General features: G+C 48.4%; 1 protein-coding gene across 1 annotated transcript in view; it reads left to right on the forward strand.

Moving 5' to 3' along the window:
• The window catches only part of MLLT6 (MLLT6, PHD finger containing), a 360,336-nt gene that overhangs the window by 269,263 nt on the left and 63,396 nt on the right, over positions 1 to 27,677 (forward strand). Inside the window, 3 exon segments of the mRNA XM_030220707.1 lie at positions 2,669 to 2,757; positions 20,288 to 20,679; positions 26,987 to 27,095. Of these exon segments, the coding sequence (XP_030076567.1) occupies positions 2,669 to 2,757; positions 20,288 to 20,679; positions 26,987 to 27,095 (590 nt within the window).

A 27,677-nucleotide genomic window follows, 5' to 3' on the forward strand; every position in this document is an offset into this window, starting at 1 on the left:
TTGATGTCACTTGATATGAGCGTGTAGTGAGGAACCCTTTGAACCAATTGAGAACGTTGCCTCCGATTCCGAAGTATTCGAGGATGTGTAGTAAAATTCCATGGTCAACCATGTCAAATGCACTTGAAATGTCAAATTGTTACAGTAGAATATTGTTGCCGTTTGCTATCAATTGATTGAGTTTGGTCATGAGCGTGACTAGTACGGTTTCAGTGCTGTGATTAGAGCGAACTCCTCTCCCTCTCATGGATTTCTCAACGGATGTATCCAACTTCTGGAGGACTCTCCAAATGTTCTCCAGTGATGGTTCCGCTAAGGGCTCAGCTAATGCCTGCTTAGATGGCTGGGCTCCAATGTTGATTGCTTCCTGGATCAAACTGGCAGCAGAACCACCCTAAGCACAGGGCTGCCCACAAGCGACTACTGCAGGGGCAGCATCTCAAAAGCAAAGAGACCAGTAGAGTCGCTCTATCTTTCAAAGTGTCTAAAGAGGTTCCTAACATTTCTGAAACATTCAAGCTATCGGTGACACAGATGGTGACAAAGGGGCTCATTTTCGAAAAAGAAAAAAGGCCAAAAGTGTCATAGAGCAGCATTTGGACAATTTTTTTTAATTTGTACCCCACGCTTTCCCACTCATGGCAGGCTCAATGCGGCTTAGGTACTTATTTGTACCTGGGGCAATGGAGGGTTAAGTGACCTGCCCAGAGTCACAAGGAGCTGCAATCAGTATTTTTGAAACCTGCTTTGCAGACGTTTATCTATGCAATTTGTCTGCAGAGCGTCCAAATCACAAGGGGTATGTCAGGCGTTTTATAGCCAGGTCCATTAGAGCAGCATACAGGTCCCTGGAGTAGTCTAGTGGTTGGTGCAATGCACTGTAGACAAGTGGACCCAGGTCCATACCTCTCCCTACCTGTTACACTTGTGGTGGAAAATGTGAGACCTTCAAAACTCACTAAAAACCTACTGTACCCACATATAGGTGCCCCCTTCTCCCATAAGGGCTATGGTAGTGGTGTACATTTGGGGGTAGTGGGTTTTGGAGGGCTCAGTAGATAAGGGAGAACGGTGAGATGTGTACCTGGGAGCATTTATATGAAGTCCACAGTAATGTTCCCTAGGGTGCCCCTTTCCACTTTGTTAAAAATGTTTTGGCCCCTCCTACAATAAAAGTGACTTGATTTTGTGTGTTCTTAACTTGTGCAGTTTTTTTTTTTTTACAAAAATATCCTAAAAAGATAAACACACAAGGCACAAAACCTTGTTTGAAATGGTATTTTAAAATAAATTGTTTTTCTTTTTTCGAATATGGTTACATTTGCTATTTGGATTTGGGACACTTAGCGCAAAACGTTCCAAGTCTGACTTCGACATCATATAAAAAATGCCCCTCTACATCACCTCCCCCCTCTGCTTGATCTTCAACTTCTCTCTTTTTACATCACAAATAATATACTGGGGGGGGGGGGGGGGTCGCTTCTGTGGGGATTTTAAAGATGTCACCCATATATTAAGTAAGTCCCTAGGTGATAAGTGAGGGACACTAGGAAAATTCAAAAATCTCAAATTATTCCTTCTTAGATTATTCTCAAGTTGTTCTTTCCAGTGAATGTTGATGCAATCCTGCACAATTATTTTCTGAACTCTGTGCAGATGGTCCACTTTTTTCTCAATCTCAGCATAATTTTCCAGTTTCCCCACAGAATCTGTTTCTAATTCAGAAAGTTTACTAGATGCAATTTTTAATTCACTCTCCACTTGGTCAATTCTTGTACTGAATGTTGTTTTCAATTCAGTTATTGCCTTCCAGATGGCCTCAAGTGTAATTGTAGGTGTAGACTCTTCTCTTCTATAACTCTCAAGTAATCCGCATTTTGCAGTGCCTTCCTGCTGTTGTTCGAAGGCTGGGCTAGAGCCAGTGTCACCGCAGTGCTTCCAGAACTAGGGGAAACCCCAGTCCCTTATCTTGCCACCTTGAAGCTGGAATCAGGGCCCAGGCGAAGAGCCACTGCTGTTTCCCCTTCCCAGGCTAGTTCCCCCGAGGAATATCCTCACACCATCGGCGAGCTTGCAGCGGTCGGCTGAGGAGGAGTTCAATCAGGAGGGCTCAACGTCACATCTTCTTCTAAGCTGGGGAGACCTCCCTCTCCTACCACACCAGCAAGGAGTTCTCCACTTGCTCCCGGGACCTGAAGAGGTCAAGCAAACTTCATTATCGGCATTTGAAGGAGTATTGAAATATTTAGTAAGGGTATACACTTCTAACTTTCCCTCTTCTCTTCCCCATTGCGCAGAAAACGTAAGTGAATGCAAAGTTTTCACCAGAGCAAAGAGAGCATGTCAGCCCAACATCATGCTGCAACCACTGTCTTGGAGGATTGTAATAGAATGATTTTTAAATTTAACAAAATAATAAAAACAATTAAATTGCAGAGACTGATGTTGCTGATCAAACTTTCACTGCATTCCCCACTTAGCAGTTGAGAATCAAAAACTTGCTTTGTCCCTTGGTGTGGTGACATGCTGATGAAAGTCTTAGAAATGTTCCTCATTCCAGCTCTTTACTTAGCTGTTAAACAGACATTTGTCAATTTTCAGTTGATGGCTGAAAAGCAGCTTTTCCTGCATTCCTTGATTACTAAATTATCAATATGTCTGCTTACAGCTTGCAACCATGATGCCTTGAGCTTCAGTAAGAGTCCTCCCTCAAAGAACAGCTTCAGGACAGAAAACTCTCTCTCTGCATCCTCTGAGGTATGGTACTGAACACGTGATATGCATTAGTAAGTTTTATAGGCATACTTTTTTAATGTATAGTGCAAGAAATTTCTCACTTTTTTCATCTTCAGCTATGAACATACAACCTCTCTCTTTTAAGCCTGATAGTAATTTATTCTTTTGTGATGTAGTGTGTTCCTGTACATCTGCCTTGATCACTATTTTCATTAGTTATGCCTGTTGTTTACAAACAGAACCAGTAACCATTTTGCACAATATTCTCATGCCCTGATGATCAAAACTCCGGTGCTGCACGAAACAGCGCTGGAGTTTTACCACCACAGCAGCACCCTGACCTAATTCCCTCATGATCAAACTTAATAGTATGCAAGGGTGCGCTATTAGGTTTCATCATGAGGAGCAAAGCAGGCGGATGGCGTCTGGCGCATGCGTTATTTTTGAACGTATGCCCAGGACACGGGACTGTCAAGTGTCAGCCCCGGCGGTCCAATAGACCCCTGAAACCCCCATCGGTAAGACCCCCGGACCCCCCAAGAAAATCAGTGGGACTCCTGTCTTACTCCCCCTGCCCCGCCGCAGGTCCAGTGTGATCCACGATAGGGGGGCCTGACTTGTTTAACCCCCCCCCCCCAAATGAAATGTTTTTCCTGGTGGGCTAGTGGTGGAGGAACCCTTCCCAAACCAATCCTGTCACCCGTACCTTTGACGTTAGATGAGGAGGGACTAGCACTCTCTCCTCGTCAGGCACCACCTCAAAATGGTGACACCCTGCCTGGAGCATCATGGGATGCATGGGGGCAGGGTTTAACTTCCATATAGGAGAGAAATTCCCTTATATTGAGGCTAAACCCTACCCCATGCATCCCATGATGCACCAGGCAGGGTGCCACCATTTTGAGATGGCACCCAACAAGGAGGAGGGAGTGCTAGTCCATCCTCCTCCAACGTCAAAGTTACGGGCGAGGGGATTGTGGGGGGTTCCCTCCTAGCCCACCAGGGAAAACATTTTGGTGGGGGGTGAACAAGTCGGGCCCCCTGTCGTGGGTCATACTGGACCTGGGGTGGGTGGAATGAGGACAGGGGTCCCACTGGACCACCAGGCTGATTTTCTTTTGGGGGTGCAGGGTCCTTACAGATGGGGGGGATCCAGGGGTCCACTGGACCCCCGGAGCGGACACAGCTGACGTAGGGTTAAGGCGGTAGAAGCACCTCTGATCGAGAGTGTAGTTCTCTGATCATGGGGGGGGGGGAATACCAATTAGCTTATTTAAATGAGCTCTGCCATATTCCATGGTGTGCTCGTTGTTTGTCGCGCTAACATAGTAACATAGTAGATGACGGCAGAAAAAGACCTGCACGGTCCATCCAGTCTGCCCAAGAAGATAAATTCATATGTGCTACTTTTTTATTTGTACTGTCCTCTTCAAGGCACAGACCGCATAAGTCTGGCCAGCCCTATCCCCGCCTCCCAACCCTGCCTCCCACCACCAGCTCTGGCACAGACTGTATAAGTTTGCCCAGCACTATCCTCGCTTCCCAACTACCAGTCCCGCCTCCCACCACCAGCTCTGGCACAGACCAATACCACCCAGCCCGGCACAGAGTATAAGTCTGCCCAGCACTAGTCACCTCCCAACCACCAGCCCCGGCACAGACGTATCCACACACACCCATAAGTCTGCCCAGCACTAGCCCCGCTTCCAAACCACCAGCTCTGCCACCCATTCTAGGCTAAGCTCCTGAGGATCCCTTCCTTCTGCACAGGATTCCTTTATGTTTATCCCACGCATGTTTGAATTCCGTTACTGTTTTCATCTCCACCACCTCCCGCGGGAGGGCATTCCTTTTTTTTTTTTTTTTTTTCATTTTATTTATACAATTTTATCATACATAATAAATCCTTATGAGTGATAATACACAAAACAACAATTTATAAACAAAAGGAAATATTCTAATAGTCACAATGATATATTCTACTATCGATCACAAATTAGGTAATGATCCAAGATTTATAGTAAATTTTCAAACACTTAAATATAAAGCATAATCACCAAATAAATAAATCAAAAGAGCAAGTTACGGGGGGGTCACATGATGCAAGAGACCTGAGCGGACGCCTGGTGGCTCGGCTCCCCGCTCCTCACCTAATTTTTCCCCCATGGAACAAGAGTTAGATGACTAATCACTTCTAAAACAGACCAGCGCGCACACAGAATCAGCTGAGCCGCGGGACGTGAGGTTAGAAGAAGGCTAGAGCGAAGCGGCATGCCAGTAAAGACGCTGCGATCGGGGAAGGAGAAGAGCAACGTGGCGAAAAACAAAATGGCGGCGCAATCCCCATTTGCCTCATCGATATCGCCGGGACGCGGTCAGAGCCTCACTCCGCAGCATGAGGACATAGTCCAAATGTCCCTGAAAAATATGTCTCAGCTGCTGGATGACAAACTAGCTAAACTGCATACCGGCATGGACGAAATTAAGGAGTGCCTAGCAGGGCACGCAGCCATGCTACAGCAAGCAGAGGAGCGCATCTCTGCACAAGAAGACCAAGCAGTGGCGGCAGAGGGGCGTCTCGGCACCATGGAATCCCAGATGCGCACACTGCTTCGACCGTGTGGAAGACCAAGAGAATAGGGGAAGACGCAACAATGTTAGATTTGTTGGCATCCCCGAAACAGCTCTGGACTCGGACCTAAAGGAACTGGCAGAAAATGGCTGCCCCAACAGATGGACTTGCACTGGAATCGGGCAAGGTGGAGAGGATCCATCACATAGGAACGCGAAGAGAGGGACGGATAGCCCGAGGGTAGTCATTGCCAGATATTTAAACATGCAGATAAAGCTAAAATTCTGGAGCAATACAAGAGACAAGCAATCGAATACAAAGGGAAAAAGATTTTATTATTCCAAGATTTTTCATTCGGGTCATGGAGCAGAGGAAGCTGATGGCGCCATATTGCCACGAAACTATTTGAGCAAGGCATCAAGTTCGCATTCCAATACCCGGCCAAAGTGCGAGTTACTCACGACAACCGCACCGCCACCTACACAAGGTGGAGGAAATCCAAGCGTTTCTGGAGAGAGTGGCGAAAGCGCCGCGGCAAGACTGGAGGCGATCGCAGAGGGAGAGCAGTGAGTCAGGAACTGTCTCGAAACAGGTACCTCACTAGAGGAGTAACAGAGCAGACAATGGACTTGGAAAGCCTTGAATGGAGCAGCGGCCTAAGTGTGGTCGATCTGATGTGGAGGCATGTGCGCAAAAAAAGTTTTTGGCAGATAAATGGATCAGTGCTTTAGCGGACGGAGATCAATGAAAGATATGACTGGCCTGAGACGCCTGGTGAATAAACCTGTGCGCACGTGGAGCGGAGCTTCAGCGGCACAGGAGCCAGGGATCACCGTCACCGCTGTCAACTTCGACCAACGATAGAGTCTTGAAGGGGACCGTATGTTTGGCCTGGCCGCCGGGAGCCACTAACACGGTGGCCTTAGAGCGGCTAGGCGAAATGTATGGGCGAAATATATGAACGATATAAAGTCCATCCGAGACAGACAGTAAGCTTAAATGAGGCTTAAATGCTGCAATTGTTAAAACTGATTAGGTACCATACTCTTTACCATTTACTATTCAATGTTATGTTTTGGGTTTTCGTTTGCAGTTCAGATAAGTGGGAATGGGGCTATGGTCCTAAAGTTGGAAGGTTGATATGTTGGAATGCAAATTATTTTTCTGAATCAACAATGTTGATATGGGGGGAGCGGGTGGGGGCGGGGAGTTGAGGCATATCTTAGTCGGGGTTGGTTGAGGGGGTTCAAACCTCAATCATAGGATACAAAAGGAAGGTGAGTGAGGATGTGAGGGAGTGGATGGAAGATGGATGGGAAAAGGATGAGATGTCACGAAGAATGGATGCATTTGTGAGTCTGGGGATGAGAAAGGAGGCTGTTTGGGATCTCAGGGTAGGGGGGGGAGAGAAGAGGGGATGGGGGGGCGGGGCTGGGAGGGACGAGGGGACGGGGAGAGGGGAATTAGGCATATAGGACCGAGACCTGGGAGAAAGGGTAGGGAAATGCGGCAGTGGAATCAGGGCTCTCACTGTGGTGCTCAGAGGCCAGGGTGGCACAAGACGCACCACGGAGAATGACTTGAGGGGAGGCATAGCTGGGATGCCGCTCCGGAAGGGTTTCAAAGGCAGAACACACAGTAACAAAGCACTAGTGTGGAGAAATGGGTAGATTCGTATAGCTTCTTTAAATGCAGATGGAATACACTCACCCATTAAACGCAAAAAGATCTTGCAATATAGCAAACAACTAAAAGTAGGGGTTCTATTGGTACAGGAAACCCACTTGTCAGCCACAGAACATCTGAAATTGAAACAAAGCTGGGTGGGAGACTAGCCTACTCGTCCTTTAACAATCGGCAGAGGGGAGTGGCCATCCTCTTAAGTAAAAGCTTAGATTATACGTGCCACAGGACGGTCCAGATTCTGAGGGACGCTTTGTGATATGGATGGGCATCCTGAGTGGGTCAAAGGTGGCTTTATGTTCGGTGTACGCCCCTAACGTATACTCCCAAAAATTTTTTCTCAAACTTATAGCAGCCCTGGTTCCACTACAAGAATATAAATTGATCGTGGGAGGGGACTTTAACATCACAGCAGATCCCCTAGTTGACTGTAATCCACCAAAGATGAGGCCTAAGGATGCAGAAGACAGAGGCGTAGGGTTGCTACAGAGGGACATGGGACTTGTGGATGTGTGGAGGGTATTGCACCCGGACGAGAGAGAATATACTTTCCTTTCCACTGTCCACGGGTGTCAGGCAAGGCTGGATTGTATCCTATTAACACAGGGCCTTTTTTCTGTGAGCAAGGCGGCGGGGATTGAAATAGCCGTGGTATCAGATCACAGCCTGGTATGGGTGGATGTGGCCTTGGGTGGGGCTAGGAGTAAAGCGGGATGGCGAATGAACCCAACACTGTACCAGGAGCAAGAATTTAGAGACTATCTGCAACAGGAATGGCAGTTTTTTCTAGAGGATAACAAAAACTCTGTAAATGATCCGGTCGTACTATGGGAGGCAGGGAAGGCTGTATTGAGGGGCAAAATCATTGAATATACTGCTAGGACTAGGAAGATAAGAGAGGGGGTGCTCCTTGACCAGCTCACAAAACTGCAGAACGCTCGGGCAGCGATGATGAGAGGAGATGAGAGGGCAAAGGACACTTTAAGGAAACAAAAGTCCAGATCAACGAGACGTTGAACAAAAGGGCAATGCGGGATATACAAATATACAAATATAAATTACATAGGTGGGGAATAAAACGGGGAGTCTATTAGCATCCATGGTACGCAGTAGATCTGCAAAACATTTATCACTAAAATTAAAAATAGAGGGGGACAAAAACTAGAAAGGGAGGAAGAAATACAGGCAGCGTTTGTGGATTTTACAAATCATTGTATGATAAGGGGACTTGTGATGAGGGTAAAAGGGAGGCCTTTTTCCAGAATCTTCAGCTCCCGACACTTTCTCAAGACCAAAGAGAAGCGTTGAATGAGAGAGTCTCGGGTGAGGAAATTCAAGCAGCCATCAAAAAGCTAAAACTAGCCAAAGCGCCGGGTCCTGATGGGATAGGGCCAGAATTTTACAAGATTTTAGGAGGAAAGATAGCAGGGCCGTTTGGTGATCTATGTGAGGCATTGTGCACGGAAGGGCAACCCACGGGGACTTTGACACATGCCACCATCATAGTGCTGCCGAAGCCGGGGCGCGATAAAGAAGTGCTGGGATCTTATCGTCCTATATCTTTACTAAACCAAGACATTAAGCTGTTTGCCAGCATCATTGCCGCCAGGCTAGGGAAGGTGCTTCCCCATTTGGTACATGGAGACCAAACGGGATTGTGCCGGGAGATATGCGTCCACAAACATCCTCAGAGCGATTAGTGCCTTGCAGGATAAGGGAGGCAAGACGGGAGATAATATTATTGTCAGCCTAGACGCAGAAAAAGCTTTTGACAAGATACTGTGGGAATATCTTTTCTGGGTGCTTCCCCAATTCGGCATCTACGGGGAATTTCTGCGGGGGACGAGAGCGCTATACAGGAATCCGACGGCACAGATCTTGATAACAACGCCTTGTCGCAGTCGTTCCCACTGCTCCGGGGCACGCGCCAGGGATGCCCTTTATCTCCAATGCTATTTGTACTGGCCTTGGAACCCCTGGCGAGTAAGATTCGGCAGTCCCAAGAACTAACAGGAATTCGGATAGGGAAGGAGGAATATAAAATAAATCTTTTTGCGGACGATATGTTAATCTTTTTAGGGGAGGCGACTTGTGGTATCCCCACCCTCATAGACATGATCCAACGGTTTGGCTCCTTCTCCGGCCTCAGGATCAATTTTGACAAATCAGAGGCTATGGCGTTATCCAAAAACTGTAAGTGCCAATGCTGTCCAGACTTTCCGTTAACTTGGGCAAAGGGGCCGATGAAGTACTTGGGAGTCTTCCTTCACGTAGATCACAAGGTCATGTATAAAAAGAATGTAGCGAGAAGGTGGACGGGATAAGAAAATTGTGCCATCAATGGAAAGACCTACCAGTATCATTCTTGGGACGAGTGGCACTTGTCAAAATGGTACTTATCCCTAAGATACTGTACTGCTTACAGATGCTGCCAATATGGGTTCATAGTAAGGATGAGAGGGTATACCGGGGAGCTATAACCTCCTTCATTTGGGGGGGGGCGAAGGGCTAGGATAGGTTATGGCAAGCTGGTCCGGGACAGAAAGGAAGGGGGAGTCAACTTACCGGATCTCCGTCTTTACAATGTTGCAGCGCTCCTTAGATGGATTCACGAAATACACACGGGTTGCTTCAAATATGCACCGCCACGGGTGTGGAAATTCGCAGCCCACCCTTGGTCGGTATTTAACACCTTACATGGTAGGAGATCACAGATACAGATCTCTCCTCTTTTATTGCCATTACGCATGGCATGGGATTGGTGGCGACAGAGGGTGGGGGAAGCAGTAGGTCCCTCTCCATTCATAGAATTTCTAGATAATCCTGACTTTCCCGCAGGGAGGGGATCTCGATATTTTAAGGAATGGGAGCAGAAAGGTTGTAGATATGTAGGGCAGGTGCTAGAAGAAGGGGGATCCCACATTCTATCTTTCGCAGAGTGTCAGGCTAAATGGAATATCCCACAACATTTATTTTTTTCTTATTTACAAATCAGGCACTATGTGTCATCCTTGAAAAAGAAGAGTAATAAACTCCCATCCTTTACCGCACTAGATGTAGTGTTCAAGCAACTGCCCCCGGAACGCAATAAGCTTTCAGTCTGGTACCAAGTGGGTAAAACATGGAGGCCAACCAATTATGTGGACACGTTGGCCGCCAGGTGGAGCTCAGGGGTGGGCAGCGCTGGTGTCGGCAAGGGAGATTAAGAGATGCTTTGAATTGGCCTACAAAGTAACCCCCAATGTGAGCTGTCACGAAACTCAGTTGAAGATCCTGCACCGGGTGTATCTTACTAGGAGTAGGGGAAAGGCCATGGGACTATGGGCATCAGACGACTGTAATAGATGTGTAAACCACAAAGGTACCCTGACGCACCAATTTCTAGAGTGTTCGGCATTGCGGACGTTCTGGAACGGTGTGTTGGGGCATCTGGACGATGTGCTAGCACAACCTATAGAATGGAATTATAGAGTCCTATTAATGGGCTGGATTCAGATTTGGTCACACAGGGACTGAACCTGTATCAATGCCGTTTTGTTTTACTGGCGCTGATCCTAGCGAAAAAAATCATCCTACAGTACTGGGCGAACGAAATCCCTCCTCCTCTACGCAGTGGCACCGTAGCATGAAGCAAATGGCAGGCTGGGAAGGGGGAGGCCAGTTTGAATTCCCATGGGATAGGCCTCCACAGGGCCGCTCTCTTTGGAGAAACAGCTTTGCGAAACTGACAACAGCTGCCCCCTGGGAAAGCCTCTAGGGGTTAATGTTTAATGATTGATATTCAAAGGAATAAAGGTTCAAGGGAACCAATGCACAACAACATAACTCATTCGGTACAACCAATCATGGTGACAGGAACGTTCTGTACCTTAGACACTCAGGTCTTGGTTCTGTAGGGGAGGGAGTGGGGGCATGGGTGGAAGGGGGGGGAGAAAGATGAAATTAGAGAGGGATGTGCACACAGCGATGAGATAGAACATGTCATTTGACTGTTTGTGCCACTATTGGTTTGCGATGTAACATATCACTATTATTATTAATTTTAAATGTAAAGCACTCGAGTGATAATATGTGTCATTGCTATATGGAGAACTTTCGGATGTTTGTACGTTTCTCTTGCTAATAAAAAATATTTCAAAAAAAAAAAAAAAAAGAGCAAGTTACGTCTCAAGTGGCAGACTCTTAGCTGCCTTACAGTGGTGCATGCGGGACTAAACTTTAACATTTACCACTTCTCTGCTTAACAGAAATTCCTCCAACTGTTTTGGGTCATAGAATTGGTACTGCCTAGATTGAAATTTTATTCTACATATACATGGGTATCTCAGAACAAAATCTGCACCTATTGTTATTAATCTGGGGAGGGCATTCCAAGCATCCACCACCCTCTCCGTGAAAAAATACTTCCTGACATTCTTCTTGAGTCTGCCCCCCTTCAATCTCAATTCATGCCCTCTCGTTCTACCGCCTTCCCATCTCCGGAAAAGGTTTGTTTGCGGATTAATACCTTTCAAATATTTGAACGTCTGTATCATATCACCCCTGTTCCTCCTTTCCTCCAGGGTATACATGTTCAGGTCCGCAAGTCTCTCCTCATACGTCTTGTAACGCAAATCCCATACCATCCTCGTAGCTTTTCTTTGCACCGCTTCAATTCTTTTTACATCCTTAGCAAGATACGGCCTCCAAAACTGAACACAATACTCCAGGTGGGGCCTCACCAACGACTTGTACAGGGGCATCAATACCTCTTTTCTTCTGCTGGTCACACCTCTCTCTATACAGCCTAGTAACCTTCTAGCTACGGCCACCGCCTTGTCACACTGTTTCATTGCCTTCAGATCCTCAGATACTATCACCCCAAGATCCCTCTCCCCATCCGTACCTAGCAGACTTTCACCGCCTAACACATACGCCTCTCTTGGATTTCTACTCCCTAAGTGCATCACTTTGCATTTCTTCGCATTGAATTTTAATTGCCAAACCTTAGACCATTCTTCTAGCTTTTTCAGATCCTTTTTCATGTTTTCCACTCCCTCTGGGGTGTCCACTGTGTTACAAATCTTAGTATCATCCGCAAATAGGCAAACTTTACCTTCTAACCCTTCGGTAATGTCACTCACAAATATATTGAACAGAATCTGCCCCAGCACCGATCCCTACCGATCCCTGAGGCAGGTTCTGGCGGGTCCTCTTAAAAATTTGTTTAATAAATCCTTAGAAAAGGGAGAGATTCCGAGGGATTGGAGAACGGCGGAGGTGGTCCCTCTTCACAAAAGTGGTGATAGGGAAGAAGCTGGAAACTACAGGCCGGTAAGCCTCACTTCGATTATTGGAAAAGTAATGGAAGCGATGCTGAAGGAAAGGATAGTGAATTTCCTGGAAGAAAATGAATTGCAAGATCCGAGACAACATGGTTTTACCAAAGGGAAATTGTGCCAAACGAATCTCATTGAATTCTTTGATTGGGTGACCGGAGAATTGAACCGTGGACGTGCTATAGACGTAATCTACTTAGATTTCAGCAAGGCTTTTGACACGGTTCCCCACAGGAGGCTCTTAAATAAACTCGATGGGCTGAAGATAGGACCCAATGCGGTGAACTGGATTAGGAACTGGTTGGCAGACAGGCGCCAGAGGGTGGTGGTGAATGGAGTTCGCTCGGAGGAGGGAAAGGTGAGTAGTGGAGTGCCTGAGCTCTCTCAATATCCTGGGGTGGATCCCATCCGGTCCCATGGCTTTGTCCACCTTTAGTTTTTCTCGAACCTTCTGATCATTCTGCGCATGTAAATGCGGGCACTAGTGGCCTCTAGCACCGCTATTTACTTTTGATCATCTCCCTGTCAGGCAGTATATAAATTGTACAAATACAAAAAAATAAGAAGTGTCAATATTCTATGTATTCACTGAAGAGAGAATAAGTGAGGAAAACATATGGAGCATGGCTCATGTATTCCTTTCCAACACAGCGAATGAAACATACCTGTAGCAGGTGTTCTCCTAGGACAGCAGGCTGATTGTTCTCACGACTGGGTTGACGTCCATGGCAGCCCCCACCAACCGGAAGAAAACTTTGCGGGCAGTCCCGCACGCAGGGCACGCCCACCGCGCATGCGCGGCCGTCTTCCCGCCCATGCGCGACTGTTCCCGCTCAGTTGAATGACAAGCAAAGGAATGAGTAAACGCAACTCCAAAGGGGAGGAGGGAGGGTAGGTAAGAACAATCAGCCTGCTGTCCTCGGAGAACACCTGCTACAGGTATGTATCATTCGCTTTCTCCAAGGACAAGCAGGCTGCTTGTTCTCATGACTGGGGTATCCCTAGCTCTCAGGCTCACTCAAAACAAGAACCCAGGTCAATTGAACCTCGCAACAGCGAGGGTATAACAGAAATTGACCTACGAAGAACAACTAACTGAGAGTGCAGCCTGAACAGAATAAATCGAGTCCTGGAGGGTGGAGTTGGATTCAAACCCCAAACAGATTCTGCAGCACCGACTGCCCGAACCGACTGTCGCGTCGGGTATCCTGCTGGAGGCAGTAATGTGATGTGAATGTATGGACAGATGACCACGTCGCAGCCTTGCAAATCTCTTCAATAGTGGCTGACTTCAAGTGGGCCACTGACGCTGCCATGGCTCTAACACTATGAGCCGTGACATGACCCTCAAGAGTCAGCCCAGTCTGGGCGTAAGTGAAGGAAATGCAATCTGCTAGCCAATTGGAGATGGTGCGTTTCCGGACAGCGACCCCTTTCCTATTGGGGTCGAAAGAAATAAACAATTGGGCGGACTGTCTGTGGGGCTGTGTCCGCTCCAGATAGAAGGCCAATGCTCGCAGTCCAATGTGTGCAACTGACGTTCAGCAGGGCGGGTATGTGGTCTGGGAAAGAATGTTGGCAAGACAATTGACTGGTTAAGATGGAACTCCGACACCACCTTTGGCAGGAGCTTAGGGTGAGTGCGGAGTACTACCCTGTTATGATAAAATTTGGTATAAGGAGCATGAGCTACCAGGGCTTGAAGCTCACTGACTCTACGAGCTGAAGTAACTGCCACCAAGAAAATGACCTTCCAGGTCAAGTACTTCAGATGGCATGAATTCAGTGGCTCAAAAGGAGGTTTCATCAGCTGGGTGAGGATGACGTTGAGATCCCATGACACTGCAGGAGGCCTGACAGGGGGCCTTGACAAAAGCAAGCCTCTCATGAATCGAACGACTAAAGGCTCTCCAGAGATGGCTTTACCTTCTACACGATGATGGTAAGCACTAATCGCACTAAGGTGATTCCTTACTGAGTTGGTCTTGAGGCCAGACTCTGATAAGTGCAGAAGGTATTCAAGCAAGACCTGTCGCTTCTTCCTCTGTAACATTAGCAAAATTCGCCCCTTCCTCTCCGAGCACACCACCCGAACTCTCATCCACTCTCTCATTACCTCTCGCCTTGACTACTGCAACCTACTCCTGACCGGCCTCCCACTTAGCCATCTATCCCCCCTTCAGTCCATCCAGAACTCTGCCGCACGTCTTATCTTCCGCCTTAACCGATATACTCATATCACCCCTCTCCTCAAGTCACTTCACTAGCTCCCAATCAGATACCGCATACAGTTCAAGCTTCTCTTACTCACCTACAAATGCACTCGATCTGCAGCCCCTCCTTACCTCTCTACCCTCATCTCCCCTTACGTCCCTACCCGTAACCTCCACTCTCAAGACAAATCCCTCCTGTCAGTACCCTTCTCCACCACCTCCAACTCCAGGCTCCGCCCTTTCTGTCTCGCCTCACCCCATGCCTGGAACAAACTCCCTGAGCCCATACGCCGGGCCCCCTCCCTACCCATCTTCAAATCAATGCTCAAAGGCCACCTCTTCAATGTCGCCTTCGGCACCTAATCACTACACCTCTTCTCAGGAAATCTTAACTACCCCAACTTGACATTTCGTCCTTTAGATTGTAAGCTCTTCTGAGCAGGGACCGTCCTTAATTGTTAATTTGTACAACGCTGCGTAACACTAGTAGCACTCTAGAAATGTTAAGTAGTAGTAAGCAGGTTCTGTGCAGGACAAGAACGAGGTTCTAGGGCCTTGCTCTCACACCAAATGACAAACCTCCTCCACTTAAAAAAGTAACTCTTTTTTTAGTGGAATCCTTTCTAGAGGCAAGCAAGACGCGGGAGACACCCTCAGACAGACCCAACGAAGCAAAGTCTACGCCCTCAACATCCAGGCCGTGAGAGCCAAAGACTGAAGGTTGGGGTGCAGAACCGCTCTGTCGTTCTGCGAAATGAGAGTCGGAAAACACTCCACGGTTCTTCGGAGGACAGCTCCAGAAGTAGAGGGAACCAGATCTGATGGCGCTATCAGAATCATGGTGCCGTGGTCTTGCTTGAGCTTCAGCAAGGTCTTCCCCACCAAAGGTATTGGAGGATAAGCATACAGGAGGCTGGTCCCCCAATGGAGGAGAAAGGCATCCGACGCCAGTCTGCCGTGTGCCTGTAGTCTGGAACAGAACAGAGGCAGCTTGTGGTTGGTCTGAGAGGCGAAAAGGTCCACCGAGGGAGTGCCCCACTCTCGGAAGATCCTGCGTACCACTCTGGAATAGAGCGACCACTCGTGCGGTTGCATGACTCTGCTCAGTCTGTCGGCCAGACTGTTGTTTACGCCTGCCAGGTATGTGGCTTGGAGAAGCATGCCGAATTGGCAAGCCCAACGCCACATCCCGACGGCTTCCTGACACAAGGGGCGAGATCCGGTGCCCCCCTGCTTGTTGATGTAATACATTGCAACCTGATTGTCTGTCCGAATTTGGATGATTTGGTAGGACAGCCGATCTCTGAAGGCCTTCAGCGCGTTCCAGACTGCTCGGAGCTCCAGGAGGTTGATCTGAAGATCTTGTTCCTGGAGGGACCACAGTCCCTGGGTGTGGAGTCCATCGACATGAGCTCCCCACCCCAGGCGAGATGCATCTGTCGTCAGCACTTGGTCCAAATGGTCCACCAGTGCAGCGAATTGCGGCAACTGATGGACAGGCGGATGACATCTTCTAGATTCCCGGTAGCTTGACACCACTGGGAAGCTAGGGTCCATTGAGCAGGTCTCATGTGAAGGCGAGCCATGGGAGTCACATGAACCGTGGAGGCCATATGACCCAGGAGTGTCAACATCTGCTGAGCTGTGACCTGCTGAGACGCTCTGGTCTGAGAGGCAAGGGATAGAAGGTTCTGTGCCCTTGCTTCAGGAAGAAAGGCCTGAGCCGTCTGAGAATTCAGCAGCGCTCCTATGAATTCCAGAGATTGGACTGGCTGGAGATGGGATTTCGGGTAATTTATCACAAACCCCAGCAGCTCCAGAAGGTGGATAGTGCACTGCATGGACCGAAGATCTCCTGCCTCCGAGGTGCTCTTGACCAGCCAATCGTCGAGATACGGGAACACGTGCACTCCCAGCTTGCGTAGATACGCCGCAACCACCACGAGACACTTCGTGAACACCCGTGGTGCAGAGGCGAGCCCAAAGAGCAGCACACAATACTGAAAGTGCCGTGTCCCCAGACAGAATCGGAGATACTGTCTGTGAGCTGGCAGTATCGGGATGTGAGTGTATGCGTCCTTTAAATCCAGGGAACATAGCCAATCGTCTTTCTGAATCATTGGTAGAAGGGTGCCCAAGGAAAGCATCCTGAACTTCTCTTTGACCAGGTTTTTGTTCAGGCCTCTCAGGTCTAGGATGGGGCGCATCCCCCCTGTTTTCTTTTCCACAAGGAAGTACCTGGAATAGAATCCCTGCCCTTCCTTCCCGGGTGGCACGGGCTCAACCGCATTGGCGCTGAGAAGGGCGGAGAGTTCCTCTGAAAGTACCTGCCTGTGATGGGAGCTGAAGGATTGGGCTCCCGGTGGGCAATTTGGTGGAGTGGAGGCCAAATTCAGGGTGTATCCGCACCTCACTATTTGGAGAGCCCACTGGTCGGAGGTTATCAGAGGCCACCTTTGGTGAAAAACTTTCAACCTCCCCCCGACCGGCAGGTCGTCCTGCATGGACACTTTGATGGCGGCTATGTTCCCATGGATCCAGTCAAAAGCCCGTCCCTGGCTTTTGCTGTGGAGGCGCAGGGGGCTGCTTAGGCGCATGCTGTTGACTGGAACGAGCACGCTGGGACTGTCCCTATGCCTGAGGAGGCCTTCGGGCCGGCTGGGTGTACCTACACTTGCTGTAGTCGTAGGGAGCAGCAAGTGTCCCAGCAGCCTGCCGGGCCCGGGAAAAATGTCCACCTGCAGAGGTGGATGCTGAAGGCGCCCGTTGGGAGAGCTTGTCGAGAGCGGTTTCCCGCTGGTGCAGTTGGTCCACTAACTGCTCGACCTTCTCGCCGAAAATGTTATCCCCCCGGCAAGGGACATCCGCCAGTCGCTGCTGGGTGCGGTTGTCCAGGTCAGAGGCACGCAGCCAGGAGAGTCTGCGCATCTCTATACCTTGGGCCGCAGCTCGAGATGCCACATCACAGGTGTCATAGATACCCCTGGACAGGAACATTCTGCACGCCTTCAGCTGCCTGACCACCTCCTGAAAAGGCCTGGACTGCTCCGGAGGGAGCTTATCGACCAGGTCCGCCAGTTGCCTCACATTGTTCCGCATGTGAATGCTCGTGTAGAGCTGGTATGACTGGATGCGGGTCATGAGCATGGAAGATTGGTAGGCCTTCCTCCCAAACGAGTCCAGAGTGTGAGACTCCCGCCCCGGGGGTGCCAAGGCGGTATCCGTGCTCTCTTGAGAGCAGAGTCCACGACCGCCGAGTCATGAGGCAATTGAGGCCGCATCAACTCTGGGTCACAGTGGATCCTGTATTGGGACTCCGCTTTCTTGGGGATGGTGGGGTTAGATAATGGCTTCAGCCAGTTCTGAAGCAGTGTCTCTTTGAGGACATTGTGCAACGGCACCGTGGAAGACTCTCTAGGTGGTGATGGACAGTCGAGGACCTCGAGCATCTCAGCCCTCGGCTCATCCACGGTGACCACGGGAAAGGGAATGCAAATAGACATATCCCTGACAAAGGAGGCAAATGAGAGGCTCTCAGGGGGCGAGAGCTTCCTCTCCGGTGAAGGAGTGGGGTCGGAGGGAAGGCCCACAGACTCCTCTGAGGAGAAATATCTGGGGTCCTCCTCTTCCCCCCACGAGGCCTCTTCCTCGGTGTCGGACATGAGCTCTTGCAGCTCAGACCTCAACCGGGCCCGTCTCGACTGCGAGGAACCACGTCCTCGGTGATGGCGTCGAGCGGTGGACTCCCGCGCCGGCAGGGATGAAGCTCCCTCCATTGACGTCGACGGGGACTCCACCTGCGTGGCGGTCGACACCAGTGCCCCCCCCCCCCCCCCCCCGGCCTCGAGGAATCGGATCCGACAGGGTTTGGTCCCGATGGCCCTGGGTAGAGGGAGTGGCCGGGGCCGACTGCCCGCACGGCCGCTCACCCCCGCCATTGCCGGCGGGCCAATGGTACCTGTACTCCTGGGGTCGGTGCCAGAGTCGGCACCGATTTCGTCGACATCGGTACCAGTACCAAAGATCCGGCCGTCGATACCGATGCCATCGATGTCGAAGGGCCGGCGCAAGTTCCGAAAAGACGGTCCCGAAGAACTTGCCTCGCCACCTGTGTCCGCTTCCTTAAGCCGAGACACAAGGTGCACGTCTTGGTATTGTATTATGCTCTGGGCCGAGGCACTGGAGGCACCAAGCGTGGGTATTGGTTTGCGAGATCTGCTGGCCGCACCAACCACACTTCTTGAATCCACTCGGGACCTTCGAGGACATCGACGGAAAAATCACGTCGGCGAAGTCAAAGTCGTCGATGGTGGCGGTGAAAAAGCACACCCAAAAAAGAAAACGACCGCGCGGCCACAAGGCTGCAACGAAGCACCCTCACGGCTAAGAACGACGAGGACACTTTTTCTTTTTTTAACAATAAAAAAAGAAATGTACGCTAAGGAGAAAAAACGCGGCTAGGCCGCAATCCGGTTTCCGGGGCTGACAGAGAGAGAGAGAGAGACGATAACACGTCTCTCTCCAGCGCGGAATAGAAAAAAACTGAGCGGGAACGGTCGTGCACGGGCGGGAAGACGGCCACGCATGCGCAGTGGACGTGCCCTGCGTGCAGGACCGCCTGCAAAGTTTTCTTCCGGTTGGTGGGGGCTGCCATGGACGTCAACCCAGTCGTGAGAACAAGCAGCCTGCTTGTCCTCGGAGAACACTATGTACGTATGTATGTGTTGCCTATGGGAGTGGAGGCAGTTGCTGGGGGTTAGCTTTTGGAGCTGGGGAAGTTAGGTTTTGGGTATGAGGACAGTGTGTGGGGTGGTGGGGCAGTTGCAGGAAAGTATTTTTTGGGGTGAGGGCAGGTTTTTGGGGTGGTGGGACAGTTGCATGGGGTATTTGGGGGGGATAGGGCAGTTGTATGGGGTAGTTTGCGAGGTAGGATGGCAGTTGCAGTGGCTAATTTCTGGTTATGGGAGGGTAGGTTATGTGGGTGGGACAGTTCACGGCGTGGAGGGGAAATTCTGAAGGATGGAGATAATAGAGAATAGCGAGAGGCAGTTTGAAAGGAGGAATCATTTAACTGCTTTGTTTCACTGCATGTAAGTTTGTATGGTACAGCAACTGGAACTCTTTTTCCCATAGAAATGCAGTGGGCCATTTTTTGAGGTGCTTATTTCTCTGGAACTCCTAGTACAATTTGACCCATTTTCAAACTTGATATGTCTTTATACTGTTTTTACCCACATGCCAAGTTTCATTCAATTCCATCAAATATTCTGCGCTACACCAGCTGGAACTTCTGCTCCCATAGGAATGAATTGGGCCATTTTTGGAAGGGAGGGTATATTTCTCTGGTATCCCCAGTCGGATTTAGTCCATTTTGGAATTTGATTAATGTTTTTACTGGTTTTACCCACATGTCAAGTTTCATCCCATTATGTTAAATTTTTGGAGAGTTATTTTGCCCCCACATAGGCAGACAGACAGACATTCTTAACCTCTTTTGTATAATTATTTCCATCTTCCACTGGGTTGGAAAGAATAATTAAGGTTCTCTCTGCAAGTTATGGGAGTTTATACCAGTTGCAAGTAAAAGTTGGTACTCTTTTATTCTATAGAAGTCAGGTATATCCCAGTTGAGAGCCATAGTTTGTCATAATTTCAGGTTTCATAAATATCTTGAAAGATACTGCATTTTAATGTTCTTTACTGCAAGTGGCATACAAAATTTGAACTGCTACTCATAATTTTAGTCTTTGTATTTCACTCTTCAGGATCCACATTCTGGTTGCCAAAGCAGAAGTAGTTCATCTCTGTCCTTCCACAGTACTCCTCCACCTCTGCCTCAGCAAAATTCCAGTTCAGTTCCTCTAATCACAGGCATATCGCAGCAGCAGCAGCAGCAACTTGTCAATGGATTGGCAAGAATAACAGGAAATGCCCTTGGAAGCAATGCTGGTACTGCTAACCACACCATCTCCAACCTTCCTATTGTAGGTGGCTTGCTAGGAAACTTGGCAGCAAGCCAGCAGCAGCTTTCTGTGAATGGAATCCTGGGAAATTTGAATGGAGCAATCCAAGCTGGGTGCACTGTGACACAGTCACAGAATTGCATTACACAAGGCAATGGGCCACCTTCACTTCACTTACCCACCAGCGTGAATAGGTGAGATTTTATTAAGCAAAAAGCTAAAGCAAGTTGAACATCTGTATGTAATACTTCTAGTATGTTTCTATTCCTTTTAGTTCTCCTTCACTGTTTTACATTTTTGTTTTCCTGTCCATTGTTCTTATTTAGTTCCTTCTAGTTTTTCTCCTTTTCTGTGTATTGCACATCATCTTGATTTCTCATCCACTCCATTGGTGTAGTCATGGGTGGGCCTGGGTGAGCCAGAGCCCATCCACTTTGGGCTGAAGCCCACCCAAAATCAGTGCTCTGTTGTTGTGGCTGACAGGGATTTGCATGTCCCGCCAGCTGAAGACCTCCTCCTGGCAGAAGGAACACTTACACCCTGTGTAGCTGGTGGCAGTGTCCCTGAGCCACTGCCACCCTACCCCTCATGTATGCTTAGTTTGCACGCATACACTGAGGCTGGCTTGTGGATCCCCGACAGCTCCAGTATTTCTTTTAGTTAACAAACTGTCCAGACCCTACATGGGCTGTGTTTTGGCTGTGTGCCTTCTTCAGGGGTCACAACTTGACAGACTAACAAAACAATATGAAAAATAACCACAATATCAGCAACATTGGACAGACACACTTCACTGCAGTAGCTGACTATTATGTTTATTGCTGATTGCACTGCAGTAGCAGTGTGGTCTGGACGGTTTATGTCATTTTTATTGGAGAATAAACTTTTATTTGAAGATATTGGACTTTTGGTAGTTCTTGGAACTATCTCTTCCACTCTTTTCTTCAGATTTGAAATATTATATACAGGTACTTATTTTGTGCCTGGGGCAATGTAGGGTGAAATGACTTGCCCAGGAGTCACAAGGAGCAGTACTGGGAATTGAACCTCAGGCCACTGCACTAACCATTAAGCTACTCCTCCACTAGGTTAGCAGTTCAGAGATTTTGAGAATCATTTATATCTGCAAGAGCCTTGTAAGTAGCTGCAGGGCAAAGATACCTGTAGCAGGTGTTCTCCAAGGACAGCAGGCCTTATATTCTCACAGATGGGTACGACAGATCCACGTTGCCAGTCTGGAGCTTGTAACAAGATTAAAAATAAGTCTCTTGAGTGCGAGACACGCTCCACTGCACATGTGTGAGTGCCTTTCCACTTGCTGCGAGAATGCGGGACCAGCAGTACAACATAAAGCATAATAAAAAGGAGACAACTCCAAGGGAAGGTGGGAGGGTATGTGAGAATATAAGACCAGCTGTCCTCAGAGAATACCTGCTACTGGTAAGTATCTTTGCTTTCTCTGAGGACAAGCAGGCCTATAATTCTCACAGATAGGAATCCCTAGCTACCAGGATCACAAAAAACAACACCCAATGGTCAATTGGACATTGCAAGGGCAAAAAAATAATTAACCTGAAGCTATATAAAATCTGAGTGAGAGTGCAGCCTGGAACAGAACAAAACAGGCCTAGGAGGGTGGAGTTGAACTCTAGGCCCCAAACAAATTGTGCAGAACTGTCTGTCCAAACCAACTGTCGCGTCAGGTATCCTGCTTAAGACAGTAATAAGATGTGAATGTGTAAACTGAAGACCACATCACAGCCTTGCAAGTTTCTTCAGTGGAGGCTGACCGCCGATGGGCTACTTACGCAGCCATGGCTCTGACATTGTGAGCCCTGACATGACCCTCAAGGGTCAGCCCAGCCTGGGAATAAGTTGAAAGAAATGCAATCCACCAGCCAACTAGAAATGGTGCATTTCCCGATGGCAACCCCCATCCTGTTGGGATTGAAAGAAACAAAAAGTTAGGTGACTGTCTGATTTCAAGACCAACTCCGTCTGTAAGGGTTCATCTCAGTGCAACTGGTGCTTATCATCAATGTGTAGAGGGTAAGCCCATCTCTGGACAGACTCTAGTTGTTCGCTTCATACGAGGTTTGCTGTTGACAAAACCCCCTGTCAAACCTCTACCTAGGTCATGGGACCTCAATGTCATTCTCACCCAGCTGATAAAAGCTCCTTTTGAGCCACTTGATTCCTGTCATCTGAAGTACTAGACTTGGAAGGTCATATTTTTGGTGGCTGTTACTTCAGCTTGCAGGATCAGTGAGCTTCAGGTCTTAGTAGTGAATGCACCTTATGTGAAGTTTCATCATAACTGAGTAGTCCTCCACATGCATTCTAAGTTCCTATCTAAGGTTGTGGATGAGTTGCATCTGAACCAGGCGATTGTGTAGGGCAGGAAATAAGATCTAAGGCCTTGCCATCACACAAGACAGAAAACCTTCTCCATTTGAAAGAGTAACACCTCTTAGTGGAATCTTTTCTGGAAGCCAGCAAGACCCTGGAGACACCCTCAGGAAGATAAAAGGAAGCAAGTTCTAAGCTCTCAACATCCAGGCTGTGAAGGCCAGAGACCGGAGGGTGGGATACAGAAGAGATCCTTCATTCTGCTTGATGAGTCAGAAAACATTCCAGTCTCCACAGTTCTTCAGAGGATAGCTCCAGAAGAAGAGGAAGCCAATTCTGCTGGGGCCAGTAGGGAGCGATCAAGATCATGGTCCCCTGGTTTTGCTTGAGTTTCAACAGTCTTCCCCACAAGAGGAATGGGAGGATATGCATACAGAAGTCCTGTTCCCTAATGAAGGAGGAAGGCATCCGACACTAGTCTGTCGTGGGCCTAGAGCCTGGAACAGAACTGAGAGACTTTGTGATTGCAATGAGGGGCAAGGAGATCCACTAAGGGGGTGTCCCACGCTCCAAAGATCTTGCGGGCAACGCCCATGCTGAGGGACCACTCGTGTGCTTGCCTGACCCTGCTCAGTCTGTCGGCCAGGCTATTTTCTCACCAGGTGAGTGGCCTTAGAAGCATCCCATGCTGGTGCGCCCAATGCCACATCTGGACATCCTCCTGACACAGAGGACGTGATCTGGTGCCCCCTCCTTGTTCGTGTAGAACATGACAACCTGATTGTCTTTTTGAATGAATACAATTTGGTTGTTCAGCTAATCCTGAAAACTTTTAGAGCGTTTCAGACTCTCCAGAGCTCCAGAAGGTTGATTTGGAGATCTGTTTCCTGGGCTGACCAAGCACTTTGAGTGTGAAGCCCGTCTAAATGAGCTCCCTCCCTAGGCAGGATGCATCAGTCATCAGCACTTTCGTGGGCTGTGGAATTTGGAATGGGAGTCCCAGAATCAAATTGTCCACCAGAGTAGGGACTGAACCAGCTTTGACGGAACTCAGGTGACATCCTCCAGGTTCCCCGTTGCCTGACACCACTGGGAAGCTAGGGTCCACTGGGCATCTCTCATGTGAAGACATGCCATGGGTGTCATATGAACAGTACAGGCCATGTGGCCCAACAACCTCAACATCTGCCAGGCTGTGACTTGCTGAGCTGCTTGGACTCGAGTGGCGAGGGTGACAAGAGCATCTACATGCGCCACAGGGAGAAAAGCCTGAGCCAGCTGAGTGTCTAGCAGGGCCCCAATGAACTCCAATTGCTGGACATGGAGCAGATGGGACTTCGGCTATTTTAAAATGAACCATAGTTGCTCTAACACCCGAATAGTCCTCCACATGGACTCCTGAGCACCGTCCCACAGCGTGCTCTTCACCAGCCAGTCATCGAGATAAGGCTACACATGGACCCTCAGTCTGCATAGCGATGCTGCGACTTCTGCAGGACACTTGGTGAAAACCCTGGGAGCTGACGTGAGGCCAAAAGGCAACACACGATACTGGAAGTGACGTGTCCCCAGCTGAAAACGAAGATACTTTCTGTGAGGTTGAATTAATGTAATATGAGTATAAGCATTCTTTAAGTCCAGAGAGCATAGCCAGTCGTTTTCTTGACGTTTGGGAAGCAGGGTGCTCAGGGAAACCATCCTAAACTTTTCTTTGATCAGAAATTTGTTGAGTCCACTCAGGTCTAGGATGGGATGCAACCCCTTGTTTTCTTTTGAACAAGGAAGTACCTAGACTAGAATCCCTTCTTTTCTTCCGCTGGTGGAACGGTTTCAAGCGCAGGGACCTTGAGAAGGGTGGAGAGTTCCTCTGCAAATACCTACTTGTTCTGAGAACTGAAGTGATGTGCTCTCGATGGGTAACCTTGGTGGTCTCTGAAGCCAACACAGGGCATAATCGACTATTTGAAAAACCCACTGGTCGGAGGTTACAAGGGGCCACCTTTCTTGGTAAAACTTCAGCCTCTCCCCTCCCCCCCCAACTGGCAAGTCATCAGAGATGGTCACTTTTAATGGAGCCAGTCAAAAGCTCACCCCCTGCTTTGACTGGGAAGTCGTCTGGGACTTAGGCACACGCTGTTGATGAGAACGAGAGCACTCGGGCTGAGCCTGCTGATGAGAAGGGGTGCACCTGCGCCTCTGCAAGTAATAAATACTCCTCTTCGACTTGCCAAAAAAAAACCTCCTAGAGGAGGAGGCAAGTGAAGAAGGCGCACGGCAGGAGAGCGAATCAATGGTATCAGTGTGCCTGGTATCAGTGTGCCTCTTGATGAGGTCAGTGACATTGAGGCTCATTTTCAAAGCACTTAGCCTCCCAAAGTTCCATAGAAACCTATGGAACTTAGCCTCCCAAAGTGCTTTGAAAATATGCCTCTTTCTCTACCCTGTCTCCAAGAAGATTATCCCCCTTGCATGCGGTATCCACCAATCTCTGCTGGACTGCTAGGTCCAAGTCAGAGATGCGTGGCCATAGAGGCTACATCAAAATTGTCATAGGTGCCCCTGGCCAAGAATTTACGACACGCCTTCTGCTGCTTGACCTGCTGGCGAACAGACCCAGCCTTCTCTGGTGGGAGAGAGTCTGCTAAATCGAACGTACTGCGCAGCAAGGTCCACAAGTACAGGCTTGTACGATTAGATACAGGAGATGAGCAAGGAGACCTGATACATCTTCTGCTCAAAAGAATCCAGGGTTCTAGCTTCCCTGCCAGGGGACGCCAAAGCATAATTCCTAGAATTCCTGGTCTTTAGAGCACAGATTCCACCACTAGGGAACAAAACTGGGGCCTATCAAACCCAGGGGAGGACTAATCCAGTAATGGTGTCAATCTTCTTAGGGAGGAGAGGGACCGACAGACGGGACTCCCAGTTCTCCACCTAAACATCCTGTAAGATCTCGTGAAGCGGGACCATCACAACCCCTCTAGGAGAAGAGCATAGCCCAAAGGTGCTCATCAAGGGCCAACATTGGGAAAAGCTGGGGTGCCAGTCTAAAAGCAGGCTGCTGAATCTATGGGGGTCAAAGCGGGGTGCCTTGTCTTAGCTGTGTGGAGATCCACACATCGGCACTGCCTGTATGGAGGGGGAGCGGTCCTCCCGGCGCCGATACTTCTTGGGAACCAGTAAATCCTTGTTGCCCCGGGGCTCCCAGGGCCATGCGTCGAGGGGGGATCGATGCCAATGCTTCTTCCAATGTCTGGCATTGATGCTCCCCACTGCCAAAGAGGAAAATGTGACGTCCTCTTGGTCCAACACTGATCGGTTCAAGGAGGCCTGCATAGCGGCCGAGGCAAGTGGAGACCCACTCGATGCACAGTCACTCCAAGTGTGGAAGGGTCTCGCAGCCATATGGGACCAATGCACCCAATGTTGATGCAATGGTTTCAGATCTGGCTTCAAAAATCTTTTCTCTCTGAACCTCTCTGGCCAACTGTGTTTTCTTCTTCATACGAAGGCAGAGTATAAAGTTTGCAGGGATATGATCAGGCCCAAAACACTGTAGACATCAAGAACGGGTGTCTTTGCTAGAGACGGTCCTGTTGCACTGAGTGCAACGCTTGAAGCCACTGGGAACCTTCGATGAAAGGAAAAGCAGCCGTGGCCAAATCAAACAACTCAATGATGCTGGGAAGAGCACCAAAAAAGAGAAGGCCAAAACCCAACCAGAGCAGCCTAGTGAGTGCGGTAAAACAGAAAACTTAGAAAAAAGGCAAAAATAATCTAAAAAATATATATGGAAGGAATAAAATAAGGTAAACGAAAAAGGTATTTAAAAAAAATGGAAGGCAAAAAAAGCTCAAAGCTGAACCAACTGTAAGGAGTGGATAATGAACGCATCCCCTCCTCACCATAGAAAAAAGAACTGCTGGTCCCGCATTCTTGCAGCAGGTGGGAAGGCACTTATGTGCGGTAGAGCATGTCTCGCACTGAAAGACATATTTTTAAGCTTGTTACAAGCTCTGGCCCGGCAATGCAGACCCGCATTACCCATCTGTCAGAATTATAGGCCTCCTGCTTGTCCTCAGAGAAGGAAAATAAGATGTGCCAGAGAAAAGGCACACACATCTCTAATCTCTTCCATTGTTTCCTTTGCAGTATGTCAGGTCTGAATCCTGTGACAGATCAACAGCGCCACCTCCTGCATCAGCATGAACAGCAGCTGCAGCAAGTTCAGCAGCTCCTGGCATCTCCACAGCTGACCCCGGTAAATGGCATTAGATATTTCACTCTTCAGTTTGTATATGGCACATATAAGTTTTCATGATCAGACATAAAGGAGGTAATTTTATAAAGGATTTTTCACATGTATATGCCAGTATGTACATATTTATTTATTTTCTGCATTTGTATTCCACATTTTCCCACCTATTTGCAGGCTCAATGTGGCTTACAATATGTTACAACAATAATCACATTAATGGAATAAGAATTTCAAAATATTATTACAGATAAGGTGCTTAAAAATATCATAGCAATCATATTAACGAATAAGAATTTCAGAACTGTTACAAATAAGGTACATAAGAATATCATGTAGGATTAGAAGTGGATAAATAGATAAAACATAACATAATGAGATCAGGACAAGATATAATATTCAGTAATGAGGGTGTAATTAAAATAAACAAATTAGAAGAGTTCGATAATAGTTGTATCTGGTGCAGTTTAGGAGTCAGTTCGTTATGGGGGATCCTTTTTGTACGTCTTTTTGAACAAGTTAGTCTTCAGTAATTTCCGGAAGGTTGTCAAATCGTGTGTTGTTTTTATGGTGATCGGTAATTCATTC

This window comes from Microcaecilia unicolor, chromosome 12 (assembly GCF_901765095.1).
Source record: "Microcaecilia unicolor chromosome 12, aMicUni1.1, whole genome shotgun sequence".
NCBI classification, from domain to species: domain Eukaryota; kingdom Metazoa; phylum Chordata; class Amphibia; order Gymnophiona; family Siphonopidae; genus Microcaecilia; species Microcaecilia unicolor.